Source organism: Electrophorus electricus, chromosome 17, assembly GCF_013358815.1.
Source record: "Electrophorus electricus isolate fEleEle1 chromosome 17, fEleEle1.pri, whole genome shotgun sequence".
NCBI classification, from domain to species: domain Eukaryota; kingdom Metazoa; phylum Chordata; class Actinopteri; order Gymnotiformes; family Gymnotidae; genus Electrophorus; species Electrophorus electricus.
The window spans coordinates 15712662-15727421 of record NC_049551.1 but is presented as its reverse complement, the minus strand read 5'-3'; the positions used below and the strand labels follow the sequence as shown (position 1 = coordinate 15727421).

The following is a 14760-nucleotide window of genomic DNA, read 5'->3' as shown; positions in this document are numbered from 1 at the left end:
AACTAGTCAGCCCCACACACACACACACACACACACACACACACACACACACACACACACACACACACAAAAGAATGTCACCTTGAGGACTCAGTGGGGAGTGTGGTCTCCTTGGGGAGTCAGCAGAACCCACATTCCCTCCCTGAAGGTCGTGAGGAGATAACGGTGCGGAGCCGGCCTTGCTCCCACGGCCGAGTCTCCACACCGACGTCTGCTATGCTCCCGGCCGAGCCATGTACGCACGGTGCACAGAAGACGTCTTAGTGAGCAACACACGAACACCATACTACGACATGAAAATGGCCAGTTTTAGTGGCGTGGTAACGAAAAGATGGCAGCGTCCCACAGACTGATAGAGGTTCAGTGGTGAGAAAAAGACCCTGTAATGTATCACACTGAAGGCTTAAATAAAGAAAACAGATGACTAAACCTGAACTGGTCCATCATGGTAAGTAATGATAAAGGCATCTGTGTGTAGTCCGTAAAGCCAAGGTGAGTCAGTGACCCCTGGCCCACGCATCTCCTGCCCTCTCTGGAATAAAGGAGGCGTTTCAGTTGGCGACAGCGGCCCACGGCCCGATCTGCTCAACGAACTGCAGCTGGTGTGCCGGTTCTGCCTGGTGTAGAGAGGGAGAGAAAGAGAGAGAGCTCACGGCAACACACGGAGTTGCACGGAGACGCATTCCCCGAGCCTGACACCCCGCGTCTTGGCCTGTACCCGACCGGCCGCCTGAATGACACCACAGACCAGCAACAAGTGCATGACAGGCGAGATTAAGACTTCTCAAGCATGGAGACCAAGGCAGAGATTGGCAGACACACACACACACACACACACACACACACACTAAAAAAACGTGTGAGTTTGGGCACAAACGTTCACTGTTCATGTCTGCACTTATCATCGCCCTTTAGCCGCTGGCTAAAACACTGCTGGCATCGATCTCCTATCAGCGTGCCAAGCGGAAAATAACTCAAATGCATGATTGCAGTCTACGTGCACAGTTAGCCACCACTGTGGAGGTCAGACAGATACCGCCATGATGTAACAAACTGTAAGAGAACGCGGAGAGGCACTTTCCATTAGACGCAACGTTCAGCACCGTGACACAAACCATAACAGCCTCTGATTTGCTTTCTGTTTAATACTGAACCACTCAGGGGCAAAAATGTGATAAATTCCTTTTAACAACGCAAGTTGTTTTTTTTTTTTGTTTTTTTTTTTTTTTTACAGATTAGAGACACACTGGCCAGACCCACATAGCAAGTCGATACGATCAAACGCAATCATTTGGCATCAGTGGAATATTCATGCAACACTCAACATGAGAAATTTTAAGTTTAAAAACAAACAAAGCAAAGCTGCAGACCAGAATGACACTCGAACTTGCGACCCACAAAGCCACAGGAAATGGAACTATAACTTATGATACCAAGCCTGGATTGGCCACCTCAAAAACCAAAGCTGCACGACAGTATTGTCCCCATTCCAGTCACACGCTATCAGACATTTCACCTCTTCATGCAAGAAAATATCCCCCACAAACACCATCAGCTGCAAACGCACATTAACGTCAAGGAGGCCAAGCAACCACATTTAGCGGTGACGCCGCTTCACAGATTCATTTTTCACTCTCTGATTTGGGGTTCGCTTCCACAGCAGAAGCAGCTGCTCCGGCCCAGTCTGGCCTGCTCCGGCCCGAAGGTCTCCACCAGCCGTGGTGTAGGTCCGACGCTCAACGGCCTGCATTTCTGTTCGGCGGCGAGGAATGTATGTGGCGGCGTGTGCCGTGGGCATGCGGAGCGGGGCGGGGCAGGGTGTGTGTGGGGGGGTATCTTCAGGAGGACAACAGACTTTTACTACTCGGCGCCCAACTGTGTGTTTCACAAGTGTCTGACAACTGACGGGTTCTGGGCACGCTTCAAAGGTTATGCCAAATGCCACACCAGCAAGTCAAAACGACTCACAGCAAAACACAGCAATACACAGCCCCGCCAACATCCACCGCCCGACATGGAGGCCTTGTAACCCCGACAACCATACAGAGTCTTCTCTTTTTTAAAAAAAAAAAAAAAAAAATCCAACAATGTATTTTTTAGTCAGTTGTTTATTATTTATATTAAACTTAAACGACAATGTTTTTATAATCTATTATCCATTTTTATCCGCTGAGTTGCTGAGACATTGAGTGTATTGGAAACATACACAGCCACCAGTATAAACTTATGTTCTGTTTATCAGACAATCACAGGGATACAAGTTTGGCGTCTGTCTGACACAGGAGGGGGTTGGGGGGTTGTTGGTGTTGTGCTAACAGTCACAAGTTAAATACTTCGATCATAACAGCTTTGCCCACATAAATACCAGCATGCAAAAATAGCCTTGACTTCCAGAGCCCTGAGCGCCTCTTCCTGACAAGCCCGGTAGCTGAGGCGAGGCACGGCGTTCGAGGCGGCCAGCTGCTGGTGGTACTCACCGTGAGCAGAGTCCAGAGCACTTAGGGCCAACAGGAGCAGCGGTAACAGGGTCCCGTGGCCTCGGTCCAACGGAGACGGCGTCCCGCGGCCCCGTGGCCCGAGAGAGCGGGCCATGAGTGTGTGTGCGCCTGCCAGCCACCGAAAACGCTGCCCGCCACACGCGCACACCGCAATGACTCCACTGCTACTCCACGCCGACGGCCTGGCCGGGATGAGAGGAGAGAGAGAAAGAGAGAGAGAGAGAGAGAGAGAGAGAGAGAAACAGGAGGAGGAGGAGAGAGGGTGTTACTCAGTTGCTCACTCTTTCACAGTCACGCACACACGCGCGTGCACACACACACACACACACACACACACACACACACACGCTTGCAGTGTCGCCTGTGTGTTTGGGCCGTCCCACTCTCGCGGGTGGGGGGGGTGGACTATAAAAGAAGCAGCAGATCCCCGCAGCTGAGCTCAACCCACCACCCCCACCCCCCGCTCGGCTGGAGCCCTCCGGCCCGCTCGCACACAAGGAAGGAGGGCCGAGCTCTGAGATGGGGGAGAGAATGTGGCGGCTACTCTGACCCCTAAAGACAGGCCCAAACACGAATGGAGAGAGAGAGGGAGAGAGGGATGGATGGAGAGAGAGAGAGAGAGAGAGAGAGAGAGAGGGACAGGGCTCACGAGGCCACCGTGGAAATGTCGCCACCACACACTCGGCTCTCGAGCGCCTCAAAGTCACCGCAGCACGCTTGTCTGAGGCGACATAGGTGTCGGCAGCAGACCCACAAGCCCCGGCGGTGGGGGGGGGGGCCTTTTTGTGCACTGCTTTAAGGATTCCCCCCTCAGCTCTTCAGGGTGCTGACATCTGAGTGACAGGTCATTATGGCCCAGTTACAGCACACAAAGCAGCCAGTGAAAACAAACGCCGGTGGAAAACCGCGCATGACAAGAGGCATTCACACATCAGGTGACTCTAAGCCTCACCTCCGTAGCCCCGCCCCTCCCACCTCTAATCTCCCAAGTAAACTCCCCCCACCCACCCACCCACCCACCCCATTCCCACAGCAAAAGACTTTCTGCGAGTTACAAGTTAAGCGGCTTAGGCAGGCTATTACAGAGATTACATCAAGCTGGCCATGCCTGCGCTTCGCATGGGGGGTAATTGGATTGGCACTCTCCTCTTGGCCGTGCGGGAGATGGGCATCGCCGGAGCACTGGGGCCGCGAACGCCCGAGGGCGTACCCAGCGACCGAGCATGTCGCCCCCGCTTCAAACACGCCCCGCTCTTTTAAACTGCACACACACGCGCGCGCGCGCGCGCACACGTTACGACACTCTGTTACCCAGTGTGAAGTCCGAAGGAAACGTTTATGTCGGGCGCGAAGGCGAGAAGACCAAGACAGAGCAAGGGAGAGAAAGTAGGAAGACAGATCTGCCCTGTGACAGAGGAGCCGAGCGGCGGACACGGCTCAGGTACGGCTGCGCCTCCTCTCCCGACTCTGCTGGCTTTCAGCTCTCCTCTCCGTTGGACCGGGACTCATCGATCAAGTCGATTCAAAGGGAGACGAACCTCGGCGTGGAGATGAATCGCTTGGCCTTTCTCCCCATCTCCCGCCTGCTGGGTGCCCCACGGCCCTGACCCCCACGCACCCCGACCTCTGCCCGCCCACAGCTCGCTCTCTTCTTGGGCCATGGTGCTCTGTGGAGCCCTTTGAGGCGTGTGAGTGAAGAGCTTGTTGTGTGTGGAAGATGGAGAGAGGGGGAAAGAAAGCAGAAGGGGGAGAGATAGAAATACAAAGAGAGAGAGAGGGGGGGGGGGAGAGAGGGGGGGAGAGAGGGGGGGGGAGAGGGAGAGAGAGAGTGGGAGAGAGAGAGAGAGAGAGAGAGAGAGAGAGAGAGAGAGAGAGAGAGAGGGAGGGAGGGAGTGCTGTTCCATGTGGAGGCCAAACAGGCGGAAGTGACACAGCTCAGCACGAGCATGAGCATTTATACGCCTGTGACAGGCGGCTCGTACGGAAGGCGGCGGGGCAGGGTGGAGAGGAGTAGAGGAGGAGCATGCGATCTTCGGGAATCCCTGGAGTTCCGGGCCAGGTTTCCAGCCTCTGCTCTGCACATCGGTGGTTTTATCACCGTGGAAACGCAATAACCCATCAAAGCTTGGCCAAACAACACAGCAAGGCCCGATAAAACTCATCTAGGGGAGAAATGGGCTAACCTGCACCCTGGTGAGCGGAGGGGGGGGGGGGGTTCACCCACGTCTCCTGCTCCATCGCACTCAGGGAAAATCAGTGGGACAAGCGCAAAATTCCCAATCCAACCGAAAAACAAAGAGGGACAGCAGGGCTGGAGTGGAGGCAGGGATTCTAAAGTTACAATGGCCGCTGACGGAATGCACGCCATGAGCAATGTTCCGCCTCACGGCAGCGTTGACCCTGGGGACTCCGAAAATCCGGCAGGGGGGCGGGGGGGGATTTTTCTTTTTGGCGGCTGGTTTGTCTGGGGGTGGGGGTATTGTGGGAGGGGGGTTTAGGGTTTAAGGGCTCAATCCCAGAGTCGTGTGTGAAAGCCATCCGCTTCCTTGAGCCGAACAGCTGCACGCAGGTGGGAAAGCTGACTGGGATCCCACTGCCCGGAGGTCTGAGATCATCGACGGGGCCTCCGCCTCCGCACGCCCCACTCAGCACCTCCAGCTCCACGGCCTCCTCGGACCGCGCCGGACAGGGCCGGAGAGCCGTCAGGTGACCGTGGCGACAGAGATAGCCTGGCAGGACGATTAAACACAGCTCATCTCCCAGACCTCCAGATGCAGGATCACTGGTCTCTAAACGAAGCTTCGCAAAATAACTTTGCCTGCAATCGGAGAATTTTTACATTCAATTGATTCTGGTTTTGGCAGGACCCACATTTAGCAAGTGACCAGAATTTTTGTGACGTGGGCTGCAGAATTAAACGTCAGCCCTCGTACACTGCGGTGTTGGTACCGGAGCACACGAACGCACATGATCGACCCATTTCATGTAAACTGCAATAAATAAATATCTAATAAATATGGAGGAAAAAAAAATACAGGTCGGTAAAGGGGAAAACCTCAGCTTTGAGCGATGTGTAATTCCTCCGTGACCCCCCCCACTGCGCCTGGAGAAAGCTCAATGTTACAGTTCCTCTTTTAGCCCCGCCCACTCCCCAGCAGTGAGGTCTGGTCTTCATGAATATGCAAAAACCTGCACGATGGGACGCCAAAAGTGCATTCTCCCAACCGCTGAGGCTTTGAAGTCACAAAAGAATGCCAGTCTTAGAGAGAGAGAAAGAGAGAGCGAGAGAAAGAGGAATAAGACATTGTCACAGCAAGGATCTCTGTGGGAGAATGGAGTGACAAAATGGAGGAGAGAAAGCATTGGCTCTCTGGCGAAGGTGTTGTCTCGAACGTGGCGTAACGAGGGACCGCCGTTAGCACGCCTCGCCATGGCAATCATGGGTTTATAAAACAGCAGCACGTTTAAAAAACAAAACAAAAAAACAAACCATGCAGGATTGTGTCATTGCTCAAATGCCAGGAAGCAAAACTTGTTTGTTTTTGAGTGCGTCGGCAAACAAGTGAAGTCTCGCTTGCGCTCTCGTGTCGAGCAACGTTTAAGCGTTTTGAAAGGACCAGTTCAAGTAACTGCCAAACAGCCATGTGTCACCAGGACCGCAGAGAAGTGACACACGTTTAGGAGTGTTTACGAAACCAAGCATACACTAAAACGCAGGGCGCACTCGCGCACATGTCGAAAAGACATAATATATCTTTGGATTTGGCAGGCGATAAAGATTTGCACAAAGATCTGCTGGTCGTAATTCAGTGCGAGTGTGTGAGCCCACGCAGCTACTTGGCGCACATGCCTGAAGGCCGGCAGCGCACGTGACGCTTGTTGAAATGCCTTGTCCGCGTCTCAGCCACGGGGGCACGCTCCGCATTAGCGCTGTCAAATCCCCACGTGACCCCGTTAGTGTGTACGAAAAGGGAATGAAACACATACACACATACACAAACAGAATGAAACACACATACACACACACACACACACACACACTGTCGCGCTTGTCTCCGTAAAAGGTGCTGGGAGTCAAAAGAAAGTTGTCACGACCTGCCCGATTTGCCGAGTGCTTTTACCACGCTTTATTTCTCCCAGTGGCTGCTGTCTGAAGGACAGCCACGCCCTCCGCGAGGGCGAATACTCCAACTGAAGCGCCATGAAATCGACAGAGGCTTCCTGCTTGGACTCCAGGCATACAGGGCCCGTCTTCAGTGACGGGCAGTGGCGATTCATGAGCAGATACCTGAAGAAGCCTTTGATGAGGTTCCCTCATGTTCAATAAAGGCTCACGGCCGGGGAGATGGGAGACATGGCATCTGGGGTCGGTTCCCCTCCCGTCTGATCTGGAGGGGAGTCTGCCGTGACGGGTGGAGCAGCTGGAGTGGAGGGAGGGGGTATTGTAGAGACAGGGCAGGGTGTGTAGAGGGGGCAGAAGATGTCTGGGACTGTGATCTTCTGTCCCCAGTGAAAGGTGAAGCGCGCCTCAGAGAGCTGCCCTCAGCGTAACGTCTCTGGATCTCATCACTGGTCCAGTGCAACCAGACGTTCTGGGTGGAGTTCTGATCAGTAGGGGAGCTCAATCGCGAGCAACTCATGGCAAACAAATTCTACTTTATTTTTATCACCCAAATTCTATTTGATTAAAAACTCTCTCAGATGAGCTGCCAATTCCAGCCATGTCAAAGCATCACAGCACCGGGCGGCTCACACTTGGACAGTCTCTCACAAGCTTCCTGCGTTCCAGAGCTTTCCCAGTGTTCCTGAGCTTTCGCCGCACGGCGAGGGACCTCTGGGACGGAGGCTCACGGGTTGGACCTCGTGAGCACCTGACACCAAGCCGATGCATTTGTTTTAGAGCCATTGTCTGCTCTTGGACACATAAAGGGGCCCGAGGGTACGAAGACAGAACACAGGAGCACCTGCTCCAGCATAGCTGATCCCAGATCTGCTCCTCTCTTACATCAGTAATATGTGGGTCATGTTTCCGTGTGAAATGGGTTGAGTCCAGGTGGATTCAGGGGGATGTTCAGCTTTCACCTGCGTGCGTACGCACACACACACACACACACACACACACACACACTCGTGCAAACCACCACCGTCCAGCCTCTGGCTGGAATGGAGGTGCCCCAAGCCAGAGTGAGTGCTGTGATTTTCCATCGTCAAGGCAACCAGAGCCAGGAGCCAAGAACAGCATTGGTGTGCGACCCTCCCCGCCCACCTGGGCTGGAGCAGAACCCCCCCCCACCCCGTTTAATAAGAGGGGTGCTTTGTCGGTGTCGGGCCCTGACCGAGCAGTCCTGTCTGCTTTCCATGCACTGCAATGTGTGTGTTCGCCCCTCCCTCACCCCTCCCTCGCCCCACCACACTCTGCCCCACGCCGCCTCGCACCTCGCAAGTGTTTCCACCTCAAACTGTTTATAGGTGTCCGAGGTGCACGTTAACAGTGAGCTGGAGATGTGAACACACACACACACACACACACACACAGTAATATCTTACATGGAGGAAGTCTTGTCACAGTGCAGAACCCAGAGGTACCTTATACAGACAGAAACGCTTGTTTCCACTGGACAGGAGAGCCAGGGGTCTGTGTGGTGTGGTAACCAAATCACAAGACCACACAGTGAATCACGGAGAGAGAGAGAGAAACACGTCTGACACCTAAACCGGGGGGGTTCACAGCACAAGCAAGCAGCCAGCGAGTATTAATACCTCTGGTAGGGGAGACAGAAGAAAAGAAAGAGGGGAAAGTGAGGGGGAGAGAGAGGGAGAGAGAGAGAGAGAGAGAGAGAGAGAGAGGTAGAGAGAGAGAGAGAGGGAGAGAGGGAGAGAGAGAGAGAGAGAGGGAGAGAGAGAGAGAGGGAGAGAGAGAGGGAGGGAGAGAGAGAGAGAGAGGGAGAGAGAGGGAGAGAGAGGGAGAGAGAGAGAGAGAGGGAGAGAGAGGGAGAGAGAGAGAGAGGGAGAGAGAGAGAGAGAGAGGGAGAGAGAGAGAGAGGGAGAGAGAGGGAGAGAGAGCTCTGAGGTCTGCTCTGACTAATTAGCTCCTGTAAATGTGAAATATTGTAAGTGAGTTGGGCTCAGGGAAGGTCTCAGGGGCTAATGGTGTAGTGTGGCCCGGCCCGGCATGGATAGAGAGAGAGAGAGAGGGAGCGCGCGTCACACTAGACCTTTCAGTCCCGAGCCCTGCCTCACGGAGAAACAGAGCAGCTCTTGTTTCAGACTCTTGTAAAACAATATTGCAAAAGAATCATTACAGCACTTGAGCAATCAACCCCCCCCCCCCCACACACACACACACACCCACGGAGGGCCTGCATGGTAGACACAAGACAGAGAGGTGAGAGAGGGAGAATTTCCACTCCTTTTGGCCAAAGTCCCATTTTTGATCAGGTTTAATTAATCAAAGGATTTAACAGACAGCTCTGGAATTGATAAATATTTATATTCCTGTGGCAGGAGCAGGTGGGTGTCATTCATATTAAAAAAGGAATGGGAAAAATAGCAATTAAGGTGAAATAAATCATGCGAGACTTGCCAAATCGACAGGAGCTTTTAAGGCAGGGATTGTTTGGAAGTGTCCACTTTATAATCCGAGGACAGTGGTGCCCAAGGGCCTTTTTAAAGAGCGGTTTGAACGCCCAGGAAAGCAGGGGTCACTGAGCCGTCCCCCAACCCCACGCTGACCCCCACACTGACCCCCGCAACATTATGCTGGGTCTGTCCTTGTCCCTGGACACCTGTGCTCCAGTGGCCTGTTTGGAGTCCTACATTCATACAGACACGCACACACACACATATACATATACATACACACACACACACATCCATAACTCTGATATACAGCAGGACATGCCTAAGCCACACAACAGGATCAAAGCCAGACTGTCACATGCATTTATGTAGTTCCATGCCATTCCGAAATAACAGCCTGAGAGACTTTAAGGCCGACTGTAGCTGGCCAGTATATACTGAACACACTGCCATACAAAAGTACGCCACAATATAAACAATCACTTTCCGAGGCATTTTAAAATAAAGAAAAAATCTAACATTAAACCAAAATATTTTAAGTTAAACTCAATGATTTCACAATGTTAATTTTGAAAAACAAACAAACAAACAAACACTAGCAGCACACAAAGAAATGAAGAACAGTGTTTGAGGGCAGACAGAAGCAGGGGTCAGACAGAGTGACAGGGGTCAGGGGTCAGCGTTGGGGCTTTGGGGTTGTTGTGAACTAGAACCTACACACATCTTACAATAAAAGCAGGGATCAGTACGGGTGGGCCCGGCGTCAGGAGGGCCCGAGTTCACACCGCGGAGACAAAGAGATCGTACAGGCCTCGCTAACGAGGTCCCCGTTACACAACCGGGTGGCCACACCGACCACCCCCCGCTTTCCCCAATTAGAATAGCATAGGCCGAACGGGCAAGTGGACCGGAACGGAGTGTCCCACCGCGTTGTGGCGGGAACAGAGACCTTCACAGATATGGCAGGATGCCAAATCGAACAGAAGAGGAACAAAGTTCGGAAGGAGAGCGCACGCAAGACCAAACTGTAGAGCACCCACAGCGTGCCAAGTTCTGTCCAATAAACTAGTCCACGCTGAGCTCTGGTGTACACTGGGCTGTTTCGTGTGCAGTCTCTGTACTGGCTTTCCCAGATGGAGTGTTCTGATGATTTGGTTGTGTTGACAAAAGCCCCCAGTAACAAATACCTTCGGTGCAGGACAGCGCTAACGTTGTTGCTTTAACGTTGCGTTAACATTGCGCTAAAGTACGTTCACCGGCTGAACCCCGAGAGCCTGCTTCAGAGAGATGACAAGACAACAGTGGTACTGTTCGCATGGGTTCCGCTCATGCTCCCTCATTTTAATTCAAATTTTAATTAATATGTCTGCGTGGAACTGAAGGCATGTCTGTGCCTGTGTGTGTGTGTGTGCGTGTCCCAGCTGGAGTCCTGCTGTCAGCACACAAACACAATAAGGGGACACAATTCCAGTCCCACAGCAGGTGTAGCTGTGGTTGGCCTCCCAAATATAGTCCAGTCCCTGTTCACCCCATATGTGGACACACAACCACACAACCACACACACACACACACACACACACACACACACACATACACATACACACACCCACACACAGCATGCTAGCGTTAGCATCGGGTACTGGAAACTGGGTATAATCACGGCAGTGCTACCAGTAATGTTTCAAGGGCACGGTGGCTAATATTTCGTGTGATCTTTATTCCTGCTTTCGTCTGGGGCTCATATAGCAGCACAGTGGGGCGATGCAGCCAAAACAGTCTGCTGCACAAGAGAGACCAGGAGCACGGAGGGTTGAAGGTGTGCGTGTGTGTATGGATACATGTGTGCGCTTGTGAAGTGAGTGAGAGGGCCTTGTCGGGCCCTGAGACACACATATCAGAGTTCCTGATGCATTCTGCAGGCCAAAGGAAGTGACACACACACACACACACACACACTCTCTCTCTCTCTCTCTCTCTCTCTCTCTCTCTCTCTCTCTCACAAAGGTAACCAAGTTTTGTAGCTAAGTCTCTCAGGTTTCCTGCAGGGAGACAGGCCTTTGACATATCACTCTGTGGAGGAGAGAAAGGTACAGTAGGGAGAGGCCAGCTGTGTTTGGAGCCTTAGCCAAGGGGCCAGAGTAGAGACCTCAGAGAGAGAGAGAATGAGATTATCCAGGAGACATCAGGAAAAGATGTTACATCTGTTGACTGCATGTGAGAGCATTGAGATCCAAGTTCACTGTTGCTTACTCATAGCAGACTAGGTACTGTTCACCTGAGCACACACCTGTCTCTGCACCTTATCACAAGCCTCTTCTCCAAGACTGAGAAACCTCCGCCTATATCGCAACGATAATGAATCATGCAGGAGAGATAAGCCTTGACCGCACAAATGAGCCGCGTGTGTGAGTGTGTGTGTGCGCACATGTGCATGCGCAGATGCACGCAAGGCTCTCTCCCAAACCTGAGCCAGGCTGTAGTAGCAGGCCGGAATGTTCCGGAGCTGCATGTGCTAGTACACAGGCCTGCCCCGCGGTACATCTGATACTGCTCACGCACTCTTTTATCTCCGACGGATGCCGTGAGAAACTCCCCTCGGCCGGTCCACTCACAATCGCGATGGAACCCATTTCTCCAGACCACACAGCCATGGACCAAACGGCCTTAACCCTCTAACACCACAATACTTTGAGGCTTAAAAATATATGTCATGTGTTGTATTTCTGAGGTTACATGAGTTTTCATTAAGAAATGTCAACTAAATAGAGAAAAGAAAACTACTAATGCTAACATAACTAGAACGTAGAGTGAAGACAGCTCATGGTGGAGAGAGAGAGAGAGAGAGAATGTGTGTGTGTGTGTGTGTGTGTGTGTGTGTGGGTGGGTGATGGCTGATCAAAAAGCATCTGGTTGCGACGGCTGACACATGCGTTAAAGTGAAGTTCTCAATCACGTCACAGATTCCTTTAACTGGGAGAAAGTCGAGATCAGGTCAGAACAGTCTGTTCTGACGAGCGCAGACAGGACATAACAGAGGAGACCGTGGACACGGAGCCAGAAATGAGGAGCATCATGTGAAATCCAAAAAGGCAAAGCCACGGAGGCAGAACACACGTCATGTGACCGTTTAAGATATGTATTGTGGTCACATTTTGTGTGTCAGTATAACCAGACACACAACACTGCCTGCCATAAACATAGCCATATATATATATATATATATATATATATATATATATATATATATATATGTGTGTGTGTGTGTGTGTGTGTGTTTAGTATGACTATAACTAATATTTGAATACTAATATAATTAAGATTCTATTTATAATTTATTCTTTTTCCACGAATGTTTGACAAACCCTCTATGAATATTCTCCTTTCCAACCAGAACTTTGGCGCAGCATTGCTGTGAAACGAGTGTGTGCGCATGCGTGTGTATGTATGTATGTATGTATGTATATATGTGTGTGTGTATGTGAGAGTGTGAGAGTGTGTGTATGTGTGTGTGTGTGTGTATGTGAGAGTGAGAGAGTGTGTGTGTGTGTGTGTGTGTGAGAGTGTGTGTCTGTGTGTATGTGTGTGTGTATGTGAGAGTGTGTGTGTGTGTGTGTATGTGAGAGTGTGTGTGTGTGTGTGTATATGTGAGAGTGAGAGAGTGTGTGTGTGTGTGTGTGAGAGTGTGTGTGTCTGTGTGTGTGTATATGAGAGTGTGTGTGAGTGTGTGTGTGTGAGAGTGTGTGTGTGTGTGTGTGAGTGTGAGTGTGTGTGTGTGTGTGAGAGAGTGTGTGTGTGTGTGTGTGTGTGTGAGAGTGTGTGTGTGTGTGTGAGAGTGTGTGTGTGTGTGTGTGTGTGAGAGTGTGTGTGTGTGAGAGAGAGTGAGTGTGTGTGTGAGTGTGTATGTGAGAGTGTGAGAGTGTGTGTGTGTGTGTGTTAGTCTGTGCGTAACGTCGCGTTCTCTCACGTGGCGGTTTCTCCCGTAGCCGAGCCCTGCGCGAGACTTGGGCTAAAAACAGGCTTTTCTGAGGAGAGAAACGGGCATGAGGGCTCGTGGCTGCGCACCCAAAATAAAGCTCTCGTGTTAATCACGCGCGTCTGCATCCAGACGTTATTCCTTTCTAACTGTTTTATACAAAGGATACGATAATCAGTCAAATGTGACCGACAAGTTTACATGTAACTAACACACACAGATTCAATTTATTAACCACAAACATCCCACAAGTCAATATATGGAGGACTGATGATGTCTGTGCGCGTCTCGGAAACAGTCTCACCTTGTATTTAGTGCCTTCAGCCAATGTAGAAATCCACTGCCATGAGGCATTTTCCATTTAATTTTTTCCGATATTTTTTTTTAAACATTTAAACAAAATCTCACTTTCTTTAGCCCTAATAGCTCAGTTAATTTCCAAATGTTCATTTTCCTATATTCATTTACTTATTAATTACGATGTTTTCGTTTTGAGGTTACATTTTCTATAAGAGGGACATCTGTTGTTCTCATAGTGCTTTAAACAGCAACTGGTCTCCACTCTGGTCTCCACTCTGTCATGATTCCTAGGTTACCTCGACGTGGGGTTACGACTCCCGTGTGGGGATCTGTGGGGGAGGGGCCCCATTTCAGATTCCCACATCTGTCTTGAATCATATGGCAGCTTCCACAGATTTCAAGCAGGTCGAAAAAAACAGGACGGAGAAAATAGTAAAATATCGGAGCAGTTCTCCTCTAATCTTGGTTTCAGAACCGTGCATATGTCTCCTGCTCTTGTAAATACTTTTAAAAAATTTTTTTTTAAATCATAGCTAAACAACATAAGTGCCTTTCAGACAACAAAAGTATTTAGAAAGGCCACAGAAGAGTGCTGACAATGTTGGACTCGCGCAGTTATCTGAGAGAATCCAGTGAGATGATGAACAAATAACTTCTCAAACTTTAATGAGATAAAAGCATGAAAGAAGCGCACACACACACACACACACACAGAGAGAGAAAGAGAGGAAGACAACATGCCACAAAGACAAGGGACAATTTAACTTTAATTCATGACTAGTGATATCCTCTGTTTACAACATCCGCGAAAGTGCAAGATTCACAGAGGCAGTAATTGTGACATATCAGTTCCGGCTCCAGGCTATGTCTGTTAAATGCAGACGTGCCCACGTTTCCCTCGTCACACGCTGAAAACGCTGAGCACACGTGAGCTTCTCCAGCCGGGGGACGGCGGGGGGTTGATTAGATGGCATCACCACACCTCTAACTGAGCACATCCGTCCACGGAAAACGCCCCCATCAGCAACTCCTCCCTCTGGTCTCCACAAACTGCCCCTGCCCAACACATCAGGACCGCGAAGGCCATAACGATTACTCTCTAAAAGGCTGAAAGGAACGGACCGCAAGAACGGCGCTTTTTCCCCCGCTGATCTGAGAACAGGGGAAGTGGGGCTGGAAAGCTTGGCAGATCCGGACTGATCGATAGTCTGGATGTGCGCGGAGCACCGTGCCTTTCTCTCCTGGTCCCATAAAGACGCGCTTGTTCTGTATTGCTAATGTATCTCCATAACCTCCAGACTGAAGCTTTCTCTCAGCAGTCAATAAAACACTGGAAATGTTATCCATCTCTGAAACATCACTCCCTCACTTACTGTAAGGCTGCACATTTGGGGCCTTGCTGATCACAA

General features: G+C 50.9%; 1 protein-coding gene across 3 annotated transcripts in view; it reads right to left on the bottom strand.

Annotated features, from left to right (window-relative positions):
• Positions 1-14760, bottom strand: part of bmpr1bb (bone morphogenetic protein receptor, type IBb) — a 51133-nt gene that overhangs the window by 14465 nt on the left and 21908 nt on the right. For 2 of the 3 annotated variants that reach the window (XM_027003508.2, XM_027003509.2), the window contains one exon: positions 2478-2680. In XM_027003508.2, the coding sequence (XP_026859309.1) occupies positions 2478-2592 (115 nt within the window). In that variant the 5' untranslated portion in view covers positions 2593-2680. Of the gene's footprint in view, positions 1-81; positions 452-2477; positions 2681-14760 lie in introns of those variants that run through there. The other variant, XM_027003510.2, reaches the window with a different exon arrangement.